This window comes from Scaptodrosophila lebanonensis, unplaced genomic scaffold, assembly GCF_003285725.1.
Source record: "Scaptodrosophila lebanonensis strain 11010-0011.00,11010-0021.00 unplaced genomic scaffold, SlebRS2 tig00000001-arrow-pilon, whole genome shotgun sequence".
NCBI lineage: Eukaryota > Metazoa > Arthropoda > Insecta > Diptera > Drosophilidae > Scaptodrosophila > Scaptodrosophila lebanonensis.
Window position 1 is genome coordinate 14733463 of NW_022060529.1, and position 20473 is coordinate 14753935.

At 41.2% G+C, this 20473-nt stretch overlaps 1 protein-coding gene across 13 annotated transcripts in view; it reads left to right on the plus strand.

Annotated features, from left to right (window-relative positions):
* LOC115634370 (pneumococcal serine-rich repeat protein) overlaps nucleotides 1-20473 on the plus strand; it is a 55959-nt gene that overhangs the window by 28687 nt on the left and 6799 nt on the right. For 5 of the 13 annotated variants that reach the window (XM_030532034.1, XM_030532037.1, XM_030532035.1 and 2 more), the window contains exons 3-13: nucleotides 7647-7708; nucleotides 8695-8768; nucleotides 13706-13824; nucleotides 13894-14229; nucleotides 14352-14609; nucleotides 14753-14833; nucleotides 14949-15245; nucleotides 15569-15583; nucleotides 15787-15898; nucleotides 16151-17179; nucleotides 17821-19914. In XM_030532034.1, coding sequence (XP_030387894.1) covers nucleotides 7647-7708; nucleotides 8695-8768; nucleotides 13706-13824; nucleotides 13894-14229; nucleotides 14352-14609; nucleotides 14753-14833; nucleotides 14949-15245; nucleotides 15569-15583; nucleotides 15787-15898; nucleotides 16151-17179; nucleotides 17821-19914 — 4477 coding nt within the window. The remainder of the gene's footprint in view (nucleotides 1-7646; nucleotides 7709-8694; nucleotides 8769-13705; nucleotides 13825-13893; nucleotides 14230-14351; nucleotides 14610-14752; nucleotides 14834-14948; nucleotides 15246-15568; nucleotides 15584-15786; nucleotides 15899-16150; nucleotides 17180-17820; nucleotides 19915-20473) is intronic. The other 8 variants (XM_030532042.1, XM_030532045.1, XM_030532046.1 and 5 more) reach the window with 4 other exon arrangements.

Genomic DNA, 20473 nt, shown 5'->3' on the forward strand with positions numbered 1-20473 from the left:
TCGACAGTCTTTGTTTATGTGCTCAGACGTCTAGTTGGTATTGTTACCTACACGAATTGTGGCCATTACCGTTGTGTGTAGTGCATGTTGCAAACAGCAAGTCTTTGGTTTTCGGTCTTTGGTTACACAGAGACGAGTCCGAGTGTTGCTACTCGTATTCCGCCATCGGCCATATGTCAGCTTTGGTTTTCTCTTACCATGTGGCATATGCATTATTGTATTCAAGTATTTGCAATGCCATTTGGAATCAGTTTTCTGCCACTGGTAATCGGTTTTACATTTTAATTGGCATATTGCATTAAATCCAGCTTTGAGTTATTCAATTGCAATCCGACAATGTGAAGCGCCGATTGTACACTTAATGATTGTCAAGCTTTTGAATTATAACCGATGATTTCATAGGCATTAGAAAAAGTTTGCTTGATTTGCTTGATTCAAAAAGGATTGAGCATTATTAAATGCAGTTAATAGTTAATCTTTGCAATGCACTGTCAATGGTGTTGTACCTGTTTTCAAGTACATTTGTCCAGATTCTTCAGTAAATAAACTGGATATCAACTGGGTTTTAGGTTTATCAGAAATAACTTTGATATATAAACATGAGTTATTGTAGATGTTGTGGTACAAGTACTAGTGTACAAGTATTTACTTATTGCAGGCACTGTCATCAATGAATTTTCGGAGAATTGATCTATTCCTTCAATTTTTTGAAACAGACATACCTCCCAGACAATTCTTCTCCATTAATTTAAAGTTTTTCAACTCCATTTTGAAACGCGTCTAGCCAAAATATGTTTCGAAAAAGACATGGCTAAAATTTAAATAAACGAATGTGGGAGATTATTCAATAAATATGTAAAAACTATAGCACTTGTTCGCACAAAAGTCTATCTTCTCTCATAATATTTATTATAGTATAAGTAGGTTCAGAAATTATTCCTTAGGATTCTCCTTTATTAAAGCTGGAGAAAAGGCGGACTGACAGTAACACTTTCATTTCAAATTCCTGACAAATAATTTTGCGAAACTTTCTAAAAATTGGCAATAGGTGCAAATTAGCGGCGCACGATTTTGTCCATCGGGTGAAAAAGGCAGTGTGGCGTTAACATTGAAATTATAGCCACTGGCTATGAACAAACACACATATACATAGAAAATATACATGTACATAGATATATAGAAAATCAATCAGCTGAACTCCTTTATAACCGCTAGTCATAAAGCGTTTGCCATAAGCTAGACAACTGTAGTGGCCAGGCCTGTTTTGCATTGCGCTAAAAAGTTTTAACCCAAAAAGTCCAATGTAGGACGTGAACGTGCGGCTGAACCCGTTTGACTAGCCAGCTAGTCGACAATCCGGCAAACAAACGTTGCACAGGAGTGTGGATCGGCAATTTAGCGGTGAAGAGTCGCCGAAAGTTTGATATTATAAATATATTTCTACTGTTGTGGTTTCAATAACTGCAAAGCCACGAATGGCAAATCAAAGTTCAAGTTACTCATAAATTTCTTTTACGCCTGATGCCAAAAAATCACAAAATAATGATGAAAATTTCAATTCATGGGCAAGTCAACAAAAGTATGAAAATGTTGCAAATGGATCTCTTTACAAAGGAAACTGTATTTTTGGACATTCTACTTATAATTTGGTTCAAAACACGTTTCTTTGCAATCATTTAACAGTCTGCTGATATAAAATTTGTAGAACATTTAGGAATTGTGGCATTTTCGCCAGCATACTTGTACGTAATAACTGACCCACTGTACCCCATGGGCTCTACCTAATGTTTGGCCACAATGTGTGTACGATGCACACAGGCAAAGGAAGCTTAAAACTATCAAACAACAACACCAACAACAACAATCGCAGCAATTTTGTTGCATGAATGAGTGAAGTCGCGTCTCTTTTTTGCCTGCTCGCTGACAACAACAACAGCAAAGTAAGCAGCGAGGCTGGCTGCAGCGTTTTAAACTCGTGTAGGATGTTAGTAGGCTATTGGAAAGATCAAGAGTTTATAAAAGCCTGTCTGTCTCTCAGACCCTGTCTTCTCCGGCTAGGTGTGTGTATATACTTGTATGTGTGTGTGTGTGTGCGTGTCTATTCGTGTGAACTTTTCCAGTTTTCAGCCGTACATTCGCGGGCATTATTCAAGCCGTTGCTGCTGTTGTTTGGCATAAATTGTGGGTTTTTAGGTGTCTCGCATAGAGATGCAGATAAATAGATACACGTACTAGTACATTGCACTTTTCGAAGCTGCCTACGGCTTTTTATTTTGTGCGATGCGCATTTAAACTGGAAAGTGTTGGCTTGTTATAATGTCAGGCAGATAATTGCTGTCAGCTTTATAGCACCTGAGACTTACGCAAACCATTCGAATGCAGCACATGTGTCGAAAGACCCCAATTTTAAGGTTGACCGCTAGATGACCGCAAACGCGTGCCTCCACCTTTTGGGGACATGGCCGCTCGTAATGAACGAATTTGTAGCTCCTCCATAATAGTATTTGTATTTGGTATTATGATTTAATGCTGCATTGCTTGAGCAGAATGTTGGCACGTAATGTGCATTAGGCTCTAATGTTCATAAGCATAACTGCACCCAAAGGCATGGCGGCAATCGGCTCATTCATAAAACCAGCGCATTCATAAAAACATGCGAGTTTTAGGCGCAGAGCCATTACTGCCTGGCCAATGACGCCCACGACGCCATCACCACGAGACGGCCCGGTCAGTAATGACAGTATTGCGTGTGAGTGTATGTGCATGTGTGTGTGTGTGTTTGTGTGAATGGCAATTGACCGGCCGCCTTGGGCTGTCGCCAAACTTCAGACACAGAAATTGTTTTCATTCATTCATAAAACTACATAGTTGGAACTACAAGCTACAGACGACGTTTTCCATCCCACGCATCAGTTTTTTTCAATTGCTCGCAAAAGTCGCTTATCAGGTTGCGAGTTTTCTGTAAAATAATATACATTTTTGTTGTTGTTGTTGTCGTTGTAATACTCGCATAGAGATTTTATGTAGCGCAAATTACATGTGGGCCGACAATTGGACTAAGCTGTACACTTATTTAAATTTATGTTGCCGCTTTTCAATCATAAGGAAGTTGTGCATGTGTGTTGTTTCGAGGCATTTATCATGTCCGCAGCATTATTATATAGGCTTGCCGATATTTATTAACTTTTCGTGTTGTTTGCCTTGACTTGTTTGCATAAATTTGCTTCAGTCTTTGTTCAGTCTCCGCTTCTGAGCTTCTCAGCTTCAGGCTTTTGTTTCAAATTAATTTATGTATAACACAAGCGCACACACCTACGACAATTCTTCATATTCCAATCTTCTGAGCCAGCAATGTCAACACTCGCTTTGCTGCTGTCAATAACTTGACAAATATTGCCAATGTTGTCAGCTTTTATTGCTTCCCCAGCCACATATTTGATAAACAAAGAAGTTGTCAGCTCGATTCCTTTCAAGTTCTAAAAAATTGCGTTATAAACGAAATTTGTATTGGACCATTTGACAGGTTCTTTAATGTTCAGCTTCTGGCCAGCCATTATATATCATTTGGGAGGTACCAGCCACAGGCAAATTAGAACTAATGTCAGTCATCATTGATTCCATTTCAATGCCGCGCTTTTCTAAGTTCGCATTAACATACAACAAGTTGTGGCAGGTCAAGTGTTTGCTCAATCAAATTTTGAGCTACGCTTCAATTCCCATGTCTGTTATTTAAAAGCAAGCCGAATAGCAGACATGGGCCAAATAAGGCGCTACGTGTAATGCCGTCCCGCCTTCATTTCTTGCTGCCGAATCGAGCAATCTGTCAGCGGCACAAGTGAACCATTGTATGCCACCAAATTATAAAAGAATTGTAAGCTGACAGATGGACAGACTGACGGACAGACAGGCAGGCTATCGATTGACTGACTGGCTCGTTGACTGAATGACAACAATACGCAATGACAATGACAACAACAAGTGGGTAGTGGCAGGCAACGGCGGCGACTTGAGCATTTTGTAATGCCCCATCGATTTTGGAGTGTGTGGTGCAAGATGTGACGCCGCCTTCTCTTATCACTGCCAGCGTTTTGTAAGAGGTATTAATTGTTCCCCATAGTGTTTGGAGACACAAGAATTTCTATAATTGAATAGTCGATGATATAAATTAAAAAATAGTATTTCATTTAAAATCTGTGTGTCTCTAAAATGATTGGTTTTGTACATACGAGTTCCGTTCAAAATAAAAGGTGAAGGTTTTGCTCACCATTTTCTTCGATTACAATGCGTGGTGCAGCATGAGTTCTTGCCAACAGGTCGCACGGTTAATAAGGAATACTACAAGGAAGTAATGGAACGTTTGCAAGGTCTGTTCAAACGAAAAGGTGAATTTTTAATTCCTTCGAAAAGTATATATTTAAACATCAATATCCATTTTGTTCCCTTCAAAACAATTCCTCGTAGATATGATACAGTTATGCGTCTTTTTCCTATTCCCAAAACTGAAAAGACCAATGAAAGGAAAGGAAAGCGATTTGCCACAATTGATGAGATAAAATCAAAATCGAAGATGGAAGAAAAGTGTATTTCAGAAGTGCTTCGAGGATTGGAAGAAGCGCTGGCATTATATCTGAGGGCGATTCCTTTAAAGGGAACAAAATAGATATTGATGATTAAATAAATACTTTCCAAAAACAATCTTAAATTTCCCCATTCCTTGGAAAATACATATGTATGTGAATTTTTGTTTATATATTTATCTGAAAGCACTGTAATGGATTACTATTCTCTGACTGTAGACCAACAAACGACTGACCAGCAATCTCTCGTCAATTGTATTTGGCTTTATAAGTTCCCTTAAAATCACACTTTTCCTTGCGGTTTTTGCTAAATGTGCTCTTTGTTTGTTTTCCAGTGGTTTAGTTTGCTAAAAAAAAGAAGGAGGGAGGAGGGGGAATGAACACCAAATCGATTTCCGTTTCGTAGCTCGTTTTCACCTTTTCATACAGCTGAATGCACTGCGTCATCATTTGTGCCTGGTCTGGCCTGGCCTGGCCTGGCTTGGCTTGGCCTGGTCTAGCCCCGACTTGCCATTTTACCTTTTGTCGGTCGCTCTATACTTTTATGTGGCAAATTGGCATTTGCGCTTTTTTATGCATTCGAAATGAAAAAATTGCATTTTTTGCTTGACTGACTGCACAGAAAATAAAAATCGAAAGCGAAATCGGAATTGGAGGCAAATCAAATGCATTGCATTTTATATCACAACATAAAAGTAAAGTTGATTTTATTTAGCCTTTTGGCATTTCGCCAAAGGGCCATAGCGTGAATCGTAAACGGCTTTTGCGAATCAGATTTTAAAGCAAATATGCTCTAGGCTCGTTGTTGGCGTGGCTGAAACGGCGTTATAAAACTGTTTTCTTATTAGCCATTAATGTCAAATGTTTTATGTCTCTATTACTGCAAGCACTGTCGTCCATCCACAAGACTGGCTCGACTCGACTCGACTTGACGCGTCCGTCTTTTTCTTCTTTCAATGTCATTGGTTGTGTAATATTTGTAAGGCTTCTGCGGCAGCAACTGTTCAATATATTATCGTGCGAAGAATGAAGAAGAAGAAGCAGTAACGATGGTGGCAGCTGTGCACATCAAAATGGTCATTGCGACTTTTTGCTGGCCAGCATATTGTGACCAAGTCCATAAGCTGTCGCTTTTGCCAAACCCGTTTTCACTTTTATTGACCATTTACGTGATTTTGCGCTTCTTTCCGGCTGCTTGTTGTTGTTATGTTTTTCCCTACTATTATTATTATTTTTGTTTTATGTTTTTTTAAATATGTTTAAATCTTTTGTTACTTTTTATGGCGCGTAATTTGCTGGTAGCTGCTGTAAAGCCTCCACTTGCATTTATGGGTTGACAATGAAACTGCTGAAAACTTTGGCACGTTTGCTGCTTCTCGGCCCATTCGTGTATTTGTGTGTATTTGTTGTTTTGACCAAATACGTTAGGGGCAACATTTTCTCATAGTTGTGCCGTCGCAGCTTTGGCGAATTCAGTTATTGCCCTATACCTTTTAGCAATTTCGCACAGACCAGTTCGTAGGAAATGTAAATTAAAAGCTCCCCCCAGGCAGCTCTCCTATTCGCAATTTTTAATAAAGTTCGCCCCCATCAGAGAAACAATTAAGTGTATATTGCGAGCATGCTGTGTCGGTTACCAAGCACACAGGTTTCTCAATTTGATTAAACACATAAAACCCATATTGCATCTCTACTATATATACATATATGTATGTGTGTATGTGTTAGTACTATCTATTGCACAATATATGTAGCTCGGCTTGGGTTAGCGTCCCGCAGCCACTTGACAGCTGCCAATCAACGCCCAACTGTTTCAATCAGACAATATTTTGACACTTCGTCTGGCTGCCGTGTTGTAATGATATGCCAAGTATGGCCATAATGAGGTTTAAAACATACATACATATATAGTATTATGTTATAAGTTTAACAAAAATAAAGCCTTTGACCAAAGTTCGAATCAAATAACTGCTTTATTTATTCTCTCAACAGACTTCTCTTTTGTGCAGCAATAAAGCTGGCACCAAGGAATTTAAATACATTTTATTCATATGCACAATGCTGACATTTTTATAAACTAATTTAAGCTCGTCCAGTGCTGAATTGATTGAGTTTATCACATTTCTGTCGCTGACAGCATGCAATATGCAAATTATTCTGAATTATTCCGCTCTTTGTGCTGTGGAACTCGTACATACATACATGTGTGTAATGAAAGGTACAGACAACAAAAGTCTAAATAAATTTTCTGAATAAATCAGAGCTGTAATGTAAATAAGCTCGCGTTTGGCGTTTGGCGTTTGCCAATTCGAGTTGTCAAACTTTATTAAAATATTTAAAAAGTTGTGACAGGCAGCAGGGATGCAGACAAGTGTGGGCGTTTAATGTTAACAACAATAAATGCTGATTAAAACTGAATGCTCCGCTCAACATATTACATTATTGTACTTAGGCAAACCAAAGAATGATAGGTTTTTCTTTGAATCCTTCCTCAAGATACTTAAGCAAAGTTGCAATCTCTTTTCTTTTTAATTATTGACAGCGCTGTACCCTGTTGTTAACCACTTTATTTCAGTCTTCTCTGACTACAAGACTTATTTAATGAAATCATATTGATTTCTCTGACTACAAGACTTATTTAATGAAATCATATTGATTTTTTGTTGACCCATAAACACACGAAAGACTCTCATTTGTGGTTTTTATTGTGCGACTTTTATAGCAAGCGATATTTGTTGCATAACTTGAGGCGCGCTCGCCAGCATTTTGACTAGCTCATATGTATGCATGTATGTACATATTGTATAGTATGTAGTTTTTGAAGCTCTTTTATGTGAGTATTCCAACGCGAAAATAAATATTTATGCTCTGCCTTGCAATCAACGAGCGTACGTCATTTAAATTGATGTTCACGTCATATTGCCAATTTATTTATTTAAGCTGTCCAATCAGTAAAGCAGCAACGAAATTTGTTTATACAGAAACATAATAACTTTTCATTATGTTAGGAAAAAGCCAATTAATTGTACAATGTTTGACTAATAAAATGTGCATTTCTATATTTTTCAGAACACATCACCGCTTTGGGAGGATTTCGTGGGAAAGGCCAGTAAGCTACACACTTGTTTGCGGTAAGTGAAAAAATTCTAAAATCGGATTATATATGTCCAATATAAATAAACGAATTTGAGCTACATATGTGCGGGTTTAATGTTTCGATTTTATTTACGAAATGCATAAACACATGCCTTTCAGTTTGCAATCGTGTCTGTGTGCAACTGTGAATGTGAACCACTTGGCATATAGCAGAACAATGACGGTGACTACGACTACCTCAAAATGTTTTATGTTTCCCATTTCCACACCTAACCCAACCGTCTGTGATTATTTTTGTTGGCAGAACTGTGTGGCGCGCTATCGTCGTTCTGGTTTTGTTTATTTATTTATATTTTGTCTTTACACTCTTACCAAGCACAGACTTGGCCCAAATTACAGACGCCAAGAGCAATGTCTGCCTCTATGCTATACATAAATATTTATGTATAGTAACGCTGCTCTATGTAATGGCGAGCGGATACATACTCGTATGTATAGTGTGCATTAATCATCTGCTGAAATCATGTGAAAATTTTGTATTTTTGCAAATTATATTTAAAGGCACAAAGAAAAACAAAAACAAAAAATCAAAAGCAACTCTCGAAAACGTCAAGTGTTTGTCCAATGCGCTTGACACACATACGCACCGTTGAACCCGACGGGATGGCGACGGCGTCAGCGTCAGCGTCGGCGTCGGCGACATCCGTCGTGCAACTTGAGACACTAATTTGCAGTTTGGCGTACAGAATATGCCCGCGCCCATTGACCCACCATGATGATCATCTATCTTCTGGCTCTGCCAACCAGCATCACCTTTTTTTCGCTGTTGTTGTTGTTGTTTTTGGGTGCAGTTGCCAGCTGCGGACTTTCCAACTGTCTGCCTCTGCCTGGCATTTCAATTGAAGTGTCGCCTTTGGCTAATGAAGTCTGACTGCAACTTTTGTTGTTGTAGTATATAATCATTAGATATATCTTATTTTATATACATCTCCACTCTCTCTCTCTCTCTGTCTCTCTACAGCGCTGCCATTCAGGCTATTGCCGCATACTTGGATGCTTTCCAAAAGATTGCAGACGCAGCCACAAATTCAAGAGGTAAGTTCAAATATGTGTGGCTATAGAAAAAGAAATTCCTATAAAAAATACTCTGCACAATATAATAATCTTTTTTCATGTGCATACAATAAGGAAATTACTATCTATTGTCTTTTCATGCTCATTTCTTCTGTAATATGTAGAAATGACTAGATTTATCTACAACATTGTACATTTGTTATCAAAAATAGGTTTATGCTTATATTTACAACAATATTAAGTGCAAGTTATCATATACATAGTTAATAATTTTATTAAAAATATCAAGTTATAGTTTCTTCAATAAAATTTTCGTGGATAATTGGTTCCTGACTTCCTCACGAAAGTAGTTAGATAGAGGGGAGGGTATATAATAGATATATTCCTTTATTTACAACAATATTGAGTGCAAGTTGTTATCATATACATAGTTAATATTTTTATTAAAAATATCAAGTTATAGTTTCTTCATAAAAATGGCTAAATGGTTCCTGACTTCCTCACGAAAGTAGTTAGATAGAGGGGAGGGTATATAGTATAATAGGTATATTCCTTTATTTACAACAATATTGAGTGCAAGTTGTTATATACATAGTTAAAAATTTAATTAAAAATATCAAGTTATAGTTTCTTCATAAAAATGGCTGAATGGTTCCTGACTTCCTCACGAAAGTAGTTAGGAGGGGAGGATATATACTAAATATACTTGTATTATTTTATTTACAACAATATTGAGTGCAAGTTGTTATATACATAGTAAATATTTTTATTAAAAATATCAAGTTATAGTTTCTTCATAAAAATGGCTAAATGGTTCCTGACTTCCTCACGAAAGTAGTTAGATAGAGGGGAGGGTATAATATAATAGGTATATTCCTTTATTTACAACAATATTAACTGCAAGTTGTGATCAGATACACATAGTTAATAATTTAATTAAAAATATCAAGTTATAGTTTCTTCAATAACATTTTGATGGGTAATTGGTTAGTGATTTCCTCATAAAAATAGTTAGATAGAGGGAAGGGTATATAATAGGTATATTCTTTTATTTACAACAAGTGCAAGTTGTGATCAGATACATATAGTTAAAATTTTTTTTATTAAAAATATCAAGTTATAGTTTCTTCATAAAAATGACTAATTGGTTCCTGACTTCCTCACGAAAGTAGTTAGATAGTTTTGAAGAACAATCCTTTTCCTGTCTTTTGGCCATGTTAGCCATTAAACTATTTGACTTGGAACTACTTGTATGTCGTTATTTCTCTTCATTGCTAAAGCAAGACACAATTTTGCGAAGGGTATGCCAGTTGTGAATACATTATTCAAAAGTTCGTTGGGCACCGTTGCCCCCGTAATTTGTGTGCTAAGTTTTATGCTTTTTTCCTTTCTTGTTATTACGCGTCCGCTCTCAGTCAACTGCGGTCATCGATCTGATTTGTTCACGTTTCACGCTGTTGTTCTGCCACTCCGCACGCATTTTCGCTATTTTTATACTCTGTACATGAAATGTACAAGAGTATATTAGGTTTGCGGGAGCTGAAAAATGTAACAGGCAGAAGGAGGCGTGGCAGACCCCACAAAGTATATATATTCTTGATCAGCATGACGAGACGAGTCGATCTAGCCCTGTCTGTCTGTCTGTCCGTCTGTCCGTCTGTCCGTCTGTCCGTCCGTATGAACACCTGGATCTCAGAGACTATAAGAGATAGAGACACCAAATTTTGCACGAAGATGCGTTATGTGTGTATTCTATACGAGTTTGTTTTATTTTTTTGATTTTCCCCCCCACTTCCCCCCTATGGGGGTTTTCCCGATTTTCCATTCGTATAATCGCCTATATCTCGGAGACTATAAGACCTAGGAACACCAAATTTTAGTCCCAGATGCCTTATGTGAATACGCAGAAAATGTATATTTTGGAATTCCCCTCCCTCCCCCCTCTACCCCGCAAATCGTAACTCCCGTAATTCTTGGAATTTCGAACTAAAATTTTGGAAATACCCCCAGTTAGTTATTATGTGTCCGTATGCCAAATTTCATTATGATAGACCGATTTAACAAGAAGTTATAGCCATAAATATATTTGCTGATGCAGCGCTGCTGCAGCGCTGCTCAAGCGCTGCCCGCGGCTGTTGTTGATGTTGCTGTTTGGTTGACTGCGAAAATGCTTACACAGACACGAATTGATGCGCATAGGCATACATACACTCACACAGACGCAATTGCTATGTAAATGTGCAATTATACACCCTTTACGTGAGTTCGAATACCGAGAGAGGTAAAATCGATCAATTTTTTTTTTTTATTTTCTTAATTTTTTTATTTTCTATAATTATTGTAAACATATGTACAGAGTATTTCAAAGTCGGGACACCCGACTTTAGCTTTTTTACTTGTTATTTATTTATCAGCTAGCTGGTTGGCTGACTAGTCAGCGAGTGCTATGCTCTGCCCCAATGTTGGGTTATGCAATGTGTACCTAGACGGCTAGTGTTGTGAGTTTATTTTCCTGGGGGCTAGCTGGCGACTAGTGGCGGTTGTTGATTTTTTGCTTCAAGGGAGTGAGAAATGAAGAGCTCGAAGAACACTGACCAGATTTATTTATAAAGCACTTCTGGCTAACATTTTTCACAGCTTTAGTTTAATTTTTAAAATGATTTGTTTTTTACACTATTTAGGAAGAGAAATGCAAAGCAAAATGATGTTACTTGCATTAAATACATATTAACTATGAAAGAAGATCATTTTATAGTCTAAATTTACTTCAATTGGCTTTTAGGAAACAAAAAGAACTTAATCATTGGTCGAACATTTCTAATTGTATTATTATTATTTGCAAAACTTTAATTCCTACTTGGAACATTGCGGATTTGTGTAAAAGATTAAATGGTTTTTAGTGAGGTCTATCTTTAGAATGTGTTTTCAGTTTGCCCCTGGGCTTTTGAAACTCTTTAAAAACTTTTCAATTTGAAATTTACATTTTGTAAAAACCATACAGAGCAATGGGGGACGAACAACTTTTGTAACTGAACGTACTCGCAGACCACTTTCCATCCCCACTCTGCACCTCTGCACATTAGCATTTATTGATTTATTTTGGATGTCTGCGTTTGCACATGTCCTGCGATTAAGTGCAAATGCGGGTTTCGGGCAGCAGCCACCCTCGTGGCTCGTGCCTGGCCACTGGCTGCAATTCTAGATATGTCAAGAACTGTACTTTGCACTTACTAAATGGTTTCATTAGTTTTAGTGGTTACTTAGCCTAGCTGTTTGCCTTAACGGCTTGCCACACACCCACTCACAAAGGAGCACAAGTGTCAATTGTTGTCCTTTGCGCTGGCCGTGCTCAACGAGCTCAAGAACGAGGGTGTAACTCAATCATTTGCACATGTGTATTTTCACCGGGCGGGGGGTACGGTCGGTGGGATCGTTCAGGGTGTCGGTTACTGCCTACAAATTCGGTATCTTTTATTCAATTAACTTGGATTTGGACGGCCAACACGCAGACATTCGTGCGCACATAACAATGCATGTGGGCCATAAAGGCGGCAGTAAAGTGTTTTTTATATATATATTGTGTTTTTAGTGCACTTTTATGGAGTAGTTTTCTTTTGTGTGTGTGTGTGTGTGTGCAGCCCTTTTGGGCTTATGTGCAGCTAATTGAAGTCCTAATTCGGCTGCCAAGTTTGCAGATGACGAGTAATTGTAGCCTAGGCCGAAATATCAATAAGTTAATAGTCTTATACAACTAAGCTATGGAGAACGTGTGGTTGGAGGTCTCGTCATACATTCAATAAATAATTTCGCGTTAATTACATTTCACTTAAGGCGCATGACCAATGAATAAAGATGCGGCATCATGTTAAGCTGATTAGTATTAGTTTGCCGATTGAGTTGCACACGCACGCATACATAATTAGTAGCCAGAGGCGTGTGCTAATGGATTTTGTTGCATGCCACAGTGGGAAGAGATAAAATATTTCTGCGTAATATCCCCAAGTTGAAAGCGATTAGTTAACATATTCAGAACATCATTTGTAAAAGGAAAGTGATAAGTGTGAAAGGGTATACTAGAAATTCTAGTTGTATGTAACAGGCAACACGGCAAGCACCATCTTATAGGTAGGTAGGGCAAATCGATATAGATAGGCGCGTCTGTTTGTCTGTATGAACACCGAGAACTTTTGAACCATTAAAGCTAGGGACACCAAACTTGATACGTAGACTTGTCTAATTAATAGGCACATAAAGCTTATCTGAAACCATAACTAGCCTCATTATTTAATGTAGCTGCCATAGAACCAGTCGGTGCAAAAATCACACTTGGTGAGATCTTAATCCAATAAGTAGTTGAATAGCGTTTGACTATTTAGAAAATTGTTTTAACAAAGTTAGTGTTGGTTATTATCTGCAATATAAAGTCTCGAAATCATGTTGGTGCTCCTTCCTATTATCCCGAGAGTAATGCTCATAGTTCCATAACTAAATAGAACAGTTATTCCTCCCACAGTGCATATGCATAAAATCTTTTCATAACATTGTCCACATAGTTCCCCCTCTGAGGGGGCACATGGATACACGTATATGCTATACAAAGGCAGGCCGCCAGAGCTTCTTTTTGCCTTTGGCATAATGGGCACACACGAGAGCGAGCGGCCGACCAACCGGCTTGGTGTTGACCGGGCGCATAAATCGTGTTGCATGCAACGCTGCGCCCCAAACAAAAATGAGGCAGCACCAAATTGAAGCAGCGAACGTTCGCCAGGCCATGCCAGAGTAGACAACATGGCGTGCAAATTGGGGGCATATTTCGTTGCAATGCCATCGTGCGGCACAGCATATTGGCTGTTATGCCATGGCCATGGCATGCTGAACTAAACATTTCCGGCTATCAGATCGGCATCCTTTCAATGGTGCACATTTAATAACAATCCCCCTTCCCAATTCAATTACAGGTGCATCGAAGGAAATTGGAACAGCACTGACACGTGTCTGCCTGCGACACAAGGCGGTCGAGACGCGCCTCAAGACATTCACGACTGCAATTATGGATTGCCTGGTGCAGCCGCTGCAGGTAAGCACAGGGACAGGAAGGAACAGTATCAGAGGTGTCACTGATTAATATTTGCATTCTGTTTTTCAGGAGAAAATCGAAGACTGGAAACGCACAGTGGCCACCATTGACAAGGATCATGCCAAAGAGTATAAACGCTGTCGCACCGAACTCAAGAAACGCTCCAGCGACACTCTGCGACTGCAAAAGAAGGCCCGCAAGGGTCAAACAGATGGCATGCAATCGCTGATGGACTCACACATGCAGGATGTCACCCTGCGACGTGCCGAGCTCGAGGAGGTCGAGAAGAAGTCCCTCCGCGCGGCCATGGTAGAGGAGCGACTACGATACTGCAGCTTCGTTCACATGCTGCAGCCGGTGGTGCACGAGGAGTGCGAGGTGATGTCCGAGCTCGGACACTTGCAGGTACATACGTTTACACTAAATGCATTGCCGCCTTCCAATTCCATTCTCATGAAATTCATGTACAATTAATACAAATTTCAATTCAATAACTATCTGGCCATCTTATTTCTTTTAATTCACAGGAGGCTATGCAGTCAATTGCCTTGGTAACAAAGGATCCCAACGTATTGCCCCAGGCATCTGAGGAGCTCATACATGATGCCAAGGCCAGCATTAATCTGTACCCGGAGTCGCCCAGCGGCGGTTCGGGCTCACAGGGCGGCGGTTGTTCCAACTCGCTGGGCTCGCGCAAGAGTTCCGTTTGCTCCATCAGCTCCATGAACAGCAGTGGTTCTAGCAATTCTCCGGGTCATCATCACTATCAGCGATCGCTATCTCAGGTGCGTTTAGAATAACAGAGTGTGTGCGTGTTTGTGATTATTTATGTGTAACTAACTGTTTTTGCAGTTTTTGTTGTACTCTCTGTTTTGTTGGTTTAATCATCGTTTGTTACTTATTTGTATATATATATATTTTTTTTTAGTTTGTAACGCCCGCAATACGCTTGAAACCTGGTGAATCCAGTGATAGTGGCTTTTGCTCATCGCCAGCGCTAACAACACAGGTTTTCATTTGATTTTCTTTAATTTTCCCAAAATTTCAACCTTAGTTTTCCTATTCGTTGAATATTTTTACTTCGAATCGAATCATTAATAATCATATTTCCAACTATCAAACAGGCTTCCACTGCAACGAGTCAAACACACGCTGTCTCCACCTGGCCCCCACATTCCCAGGATGTTGTGGACACACTGCCGCCCACAGCGGATCGTCCGCACACAATTTCCACAGCCTACGAGAAGGGTCATCAGCGTCCACCGTTGACGGTGTACACCTTTCAAAATCCGGAGACCATACACGAGGTTAGCTCCACCGTCCCCGGGAGCGGCAGTAACGTAAATGGCGGCTCCGGTCAGAACACACCCGTTCCACAAAAGTCGCCAGCCGCCTCGCTCAGTCGCCCACCATTGCCAGTTGTAAGTATATGCCATGGGGTAATCACAAATATGATATACTACAAGGTATAGGCGAAGCTTTAAATTCAGCAACAGATTTGAAAAGTTAAAAAGAAATAAATAAATACAAAAAATATATTAACTCCTTGATAAATAGGTAAAGAGATGGCTTGAATGTGAGTTCGAAACTGAGGGATTTTGAGATAAAAACATTCTCATTCTCTCTCTCTCTCTCATAGTTATCATGACTTTAAAGCTTCGTCTAAACCTAACTTAAATCATAGTTATTAAGGATATTTCTTCTATTTGTTAACTGTTGCTGTGTGTGGTCGGCAAATCTTTAGAAACCAGCACATGTGGTAAGTTGCTTAGTTGGCCACCCGTGTCCTTGTCATAGCCCGTTGCGCGCTCATTTGCATGCGCTCCCAAACACCCAATACGCCAGTCGTAGTCTCAGCGTCGTCGCCTCATCAAACGTCTTTCCCGCCAGTCTGCTCAGATACAACATTTTTTTAATTTTAAAAACAAAATACTAAAGTCTCCATTTGGATCTTCATTTCAGCGCTGCTCCTCGTTAGAGCGCCCGTTGTCGGCTAACAGTAATCATCGCCAGAATAGCGGCAATCTGTTGCAGCGTCAGTGCCCATCACCGATTCCGGCTCATATCACGAAAGGTATGGTAGTGTCTGCCATGGTCTAACGCTGTCTCTTGACTGTCTGTCTGTGTCTGTGTGTGCGTGTGTGTGTGTGTTGTAATCTGCACTAGCGTGCAGGCGTTCAAATTAATGCTTAAATCCATGATATCTTACTAATCCGATCGTTGTGCTACTCTTTCCATATATATTCACCCACGCACGCTCCAACAACCAAACAAACCAACAATTTGCGCATGCTTTTATGTCAATGTACACGTTAATATGAAACAGAGCTGTCCGCAGCACATCATGCTCAGCAACAACAACAGCAGCAACAATACCAACAGCAACAGCAGCAGCAGCAGCAGCAACAACAACCACCACCCATCCCGCCTACCTATGTTAATATGTCCGAACTGGCCAACATGGCGGCTTTGAAACTTACTAACCAGCAACAACAGCTGCAGCAAACCCAGCAAGCAACATCCTGCACTGCACAAACACCAGGCACCAACAACTGTCCCAAGCCGGCGGCATTGCAACAGCAAACATCCATTGATTCCATTTGCTCACAGCACTCGAATGACTCGTCGACGGGTTCGCTGCAGCAGCAACAGCAGCAGCATCAGCTACTGCAGCAACAGCACATGAATCATGCACCACACATCGCCACACGCTCCCATTCCATATCCTCGTCGTCGGTGTCCTCAAACACGGCTTCACTGCACTCTCATCCTTCCATCGACTCGGCCGTTGCTACATCACTTGTGGGCGGGCACACAACTACACCATCTAGTGGCAGTTCCACGCCACAGAATCATTACTCGCCACTGCTAACCAACTCACCCACGTCCACTGCTGCAGGTACTCCGAGTGGCGGCAGCGTAGCGAGTGGCATGACTGGCCTGGGCTTTGCGTACAACGTCAGCTCGCCGACACCGCCCTCGTCCTTGGCCAGCGATGTGCTGAAAATAACCGAGTTGGAGGCTCAAACAACAACTATTGCACCACACAACAGCCACCCTAACACCGCTTCTGTAGTAACAGCAGCATCTATCGCACCACAAGCCAATGAGAATCATCAGACTACTTCGGTCTCCTATGCCCCCGATACAGAAAACGCCAGCATTGTGGAGAACGATGAGAGATCACGTGCTTCGGTCCTACAGAAGGCGTCTATGTTTGAGAAGCAGGCTGCGGCCGTCGCCGCCGCTGCGGTAGCAACGCCTTCAGCAGCCGCCCCTTCGCGTCCCCCCGTCCTCCTGGACAACGGCGTGCGGCGTTTGGAGGAGACGCGCGCCGTCGAGCAACAGGAAATGGGTAAGTACCGAAAAGAAAGAGCAACCGCTGCGAATAGTTAATATCTTTATGCACAGCAACTCATGCAATAAAATAGATCCCACAACCCCATGCACATCTAGTTAAACCCATTCAATTGTTATTTGATTCTATTTGACCCGTTTGAAATGATTTTTAGCCCCCCATCCCCGCCCCAGCCCTTTCCCCGTCTTGTTTTGCAATTTTGTCAATATTTTTAACCCGTTTTTCTATGTTTTGTTCTCCTTTTTTCTCTCTCTCTTTTTGTTTGATTGTGTATCCTTGACAAAAAAAAAAAAAACAAACAAAACCAACAACCAATTGTTTACTCCATAAAAAACAAACACGTACACACCAACCACCAATCAACAACAACAACAACTATAATGCTACGAAAACCTTTTCAACCGCCAATTTTCTTATCCTGGAAATTGAACAAACAAATGGCGCCTTTTCGCCTTGATTTCTTTGCCCATCTCTATCATCAACTTGTATATACAAACTCTGCACACCACCAATAACAATAACAATAATAATAATAATACAAAAATGCACCACAACTACAACTGCAACACGACCAATATCAATACAAACCACAACAACAACAACAACAACAACAACCAAATGATTTTTATTAAATATAGATAAATCCTTTGAAGACTCAATACAAGCTCTAAATAATTTAATTGGCGAATTAGACTCTTTCCAACGTGAGATGGATGAGGGCAAGGGCAGTTGCAAGCAGCGCAGCAGCAACAGTAACAGCAACAGCAACGACACAATAGCAACAACAGCAACTGTCAACAGCAGCAACAACAATGACAACAGCCTCGGCAGCAGCAGTAGTGAGAACGGCTCCAACAACAACAGCGAACCCTTTGCCGGCACCCAACTCCTTCAGGCCGCTGCCAATGCAATTGTCGAGTATTGCGCGAGCAGCCATCAAACCAATTCCAGTGGCTGTGGCACCGACATATCCGACACCACGTCCGATGAGCTGGCCGTCGAAGAGAGCAATCTGGAGGGCATGTCGCGTCTGCATTTAAGTGGGAACCACGGAGGCGGCGGAGAGAGTGGCAGTGTCAATTATGCCAGCGATTCGGAGCTGAGTCGCTGCTATGTGAGCGAGACGAGTTCGCTGGCGGGCGGCATGGTGAGCGCCGGCTATGAGAATCCCACTTTTGCGCATTTTGTCGCCTCCACTCGAGATGATCCCTACAATGGTGGCGCCGGTGGTGAAGGCCGGTCGCTCTATGGCGGCGGCGGCGGCGGCATTGTTGCTGCCGACAGCATCTCCCTGGCGTCGGACAGTCTGTGCACGCCCCGGCACGCATATGTGGATAATGGCAGCGACAGCGGCAGCGCTGTTGTTGTCATCTTTGATCATCAAATACCGAACACCCCAGATATTGAGTTTGTCAAACAGAATTCAGAGATTGTGGTGCTGCGCACCAAAGATCCCCAGCAGTTGCAGTTGCATGAGATGCGTGAGTTGCAACAGCTTCCGGCAAACCTGGCCGGCTCTCCAGAATCCCCAGATTCGGCCGTCAGTGTGCCGCACACAGCAACGGTGGCGCCCGCAAAACAGCGACTCTCCTCGTTTCGTGCCTCCAGCGAGCAGCAGCTTCAGCTTTTGGGACGGGCGAGTCCGCAGCGATCGCTCCACGTGGACAGAGGTACGGATAAGGCTAGTTTAGAGCTTCAGCAGGAGCAGCAATCTGCGATAGTTGGTGGTGATGGCGGAGCGCCAATAAGGCGAAAGCTGCCGCCAAAGCCCAGTTTGAGCATTTTTAATGGCCAGGGTCAGGGCCTGGGTCAGGGGCAGGGTCAACAGTTGATACCGCCAGCGTTGCCAGGCAAGCCAATAGTGGCTAGTAAATCAGATTTCAAAGCCGATTTAGATGCTAAGATACGCAAACAAAAGCAGAAAGTGCAGCAGCAGTTGCTGTTACAGCAGCAGCAGCAGCAGCAGCAGCAACAACAACAGCAGCAGCAGCAACAGAGTAACCAACAACAACAAGTGCAACAGCAGTTGCAAGCTAACAATAACCCACAAATGCAGCAGCAGCAGCAGCAGCGGCAACAACAACAAACACACTCACAACAGTCGCCCCAAACAACAACAACAACAGCTACAACAACAACAACAACATCATCATCATCAACAACAACAACAACCAACTGTAATGTCACTAATAAACGTATTGATATTGCATCTGCAACCATAAGCATGGCTCCACAGCAAACAACGCATCATTATCAAAATCATAGAATGCTAACCCAAAATCAAACAACCGCCACAACCACAACAACAACAAAACCAACATCAAATCATGCTCCATACAAAAAGATAAACATGCAAATAGCCACAGCCTCAGCCACGTCATTATCATTATCAAACCCGCGGGCCACATTGTCATTGCCATCATCAGCCTCAGCCTCAGCCTCATCACCATTACTGTCATCCACAACATCAACAACATCAGCATTATCTGTAACTACGCTTGCTCCTACAACGTTGCCCAATGCCTTTGCGCCTGCGCCTGCCACCAACTCCTATTCCATCACCAAACCATCGCAAACGACAACAGCAACAGCAACACCAATAGCAGCAACATCGACAACAGCTTTACCAAATTCCAATTCATTTACCATGTGCGGCCATGCAGCTCCAAATTCGGTCTCGGCGTCCAATCCCATCAAACCCTGCATAACGCCGAGGCCGGCATCCCTGTCGGGTGCGTTTTTGTTTGTTTAACTTTTGATTTGTTATCCTCGTTTTTGTTCCCGATACACATAACAACTTCCCTATCTTTGCTTTTAGATTGGCTTTGGTTTTATAACATCTGCTTTGGCTTTGCCAAATGTATTCGCTTGCAAACATAATACCCCAATTCCTCGCTGGTTGTCCCTTGTCTATAAACATATAACTCAACTCCATATCACGCATTCTCATAAAACAACGTCTTAACTACCATTACACAAACAAAAACTGTGCTCATCACTGCGTCTAACTGCAATTGCTTTACATTAACATTCAAATATGATGGTTACTACTATATAATTGTACTCGTATATCACATATATAGCTGTAGTTGGCAACTGCAACTCTGCAATGTTGTGACTGACCACCAACTGACCAACTATCGATTCGAATTCATGAGATAACACGCGCAAACATTGATCAATTTTTTTTTTGTTTTTTTTTTTGTTTTTTTCTTGGTATAATGGTGTCCAGTGTTTTGTGTGCGTTCTAACCGAAATCTTAGCCATACTACATACATACTATATACATAT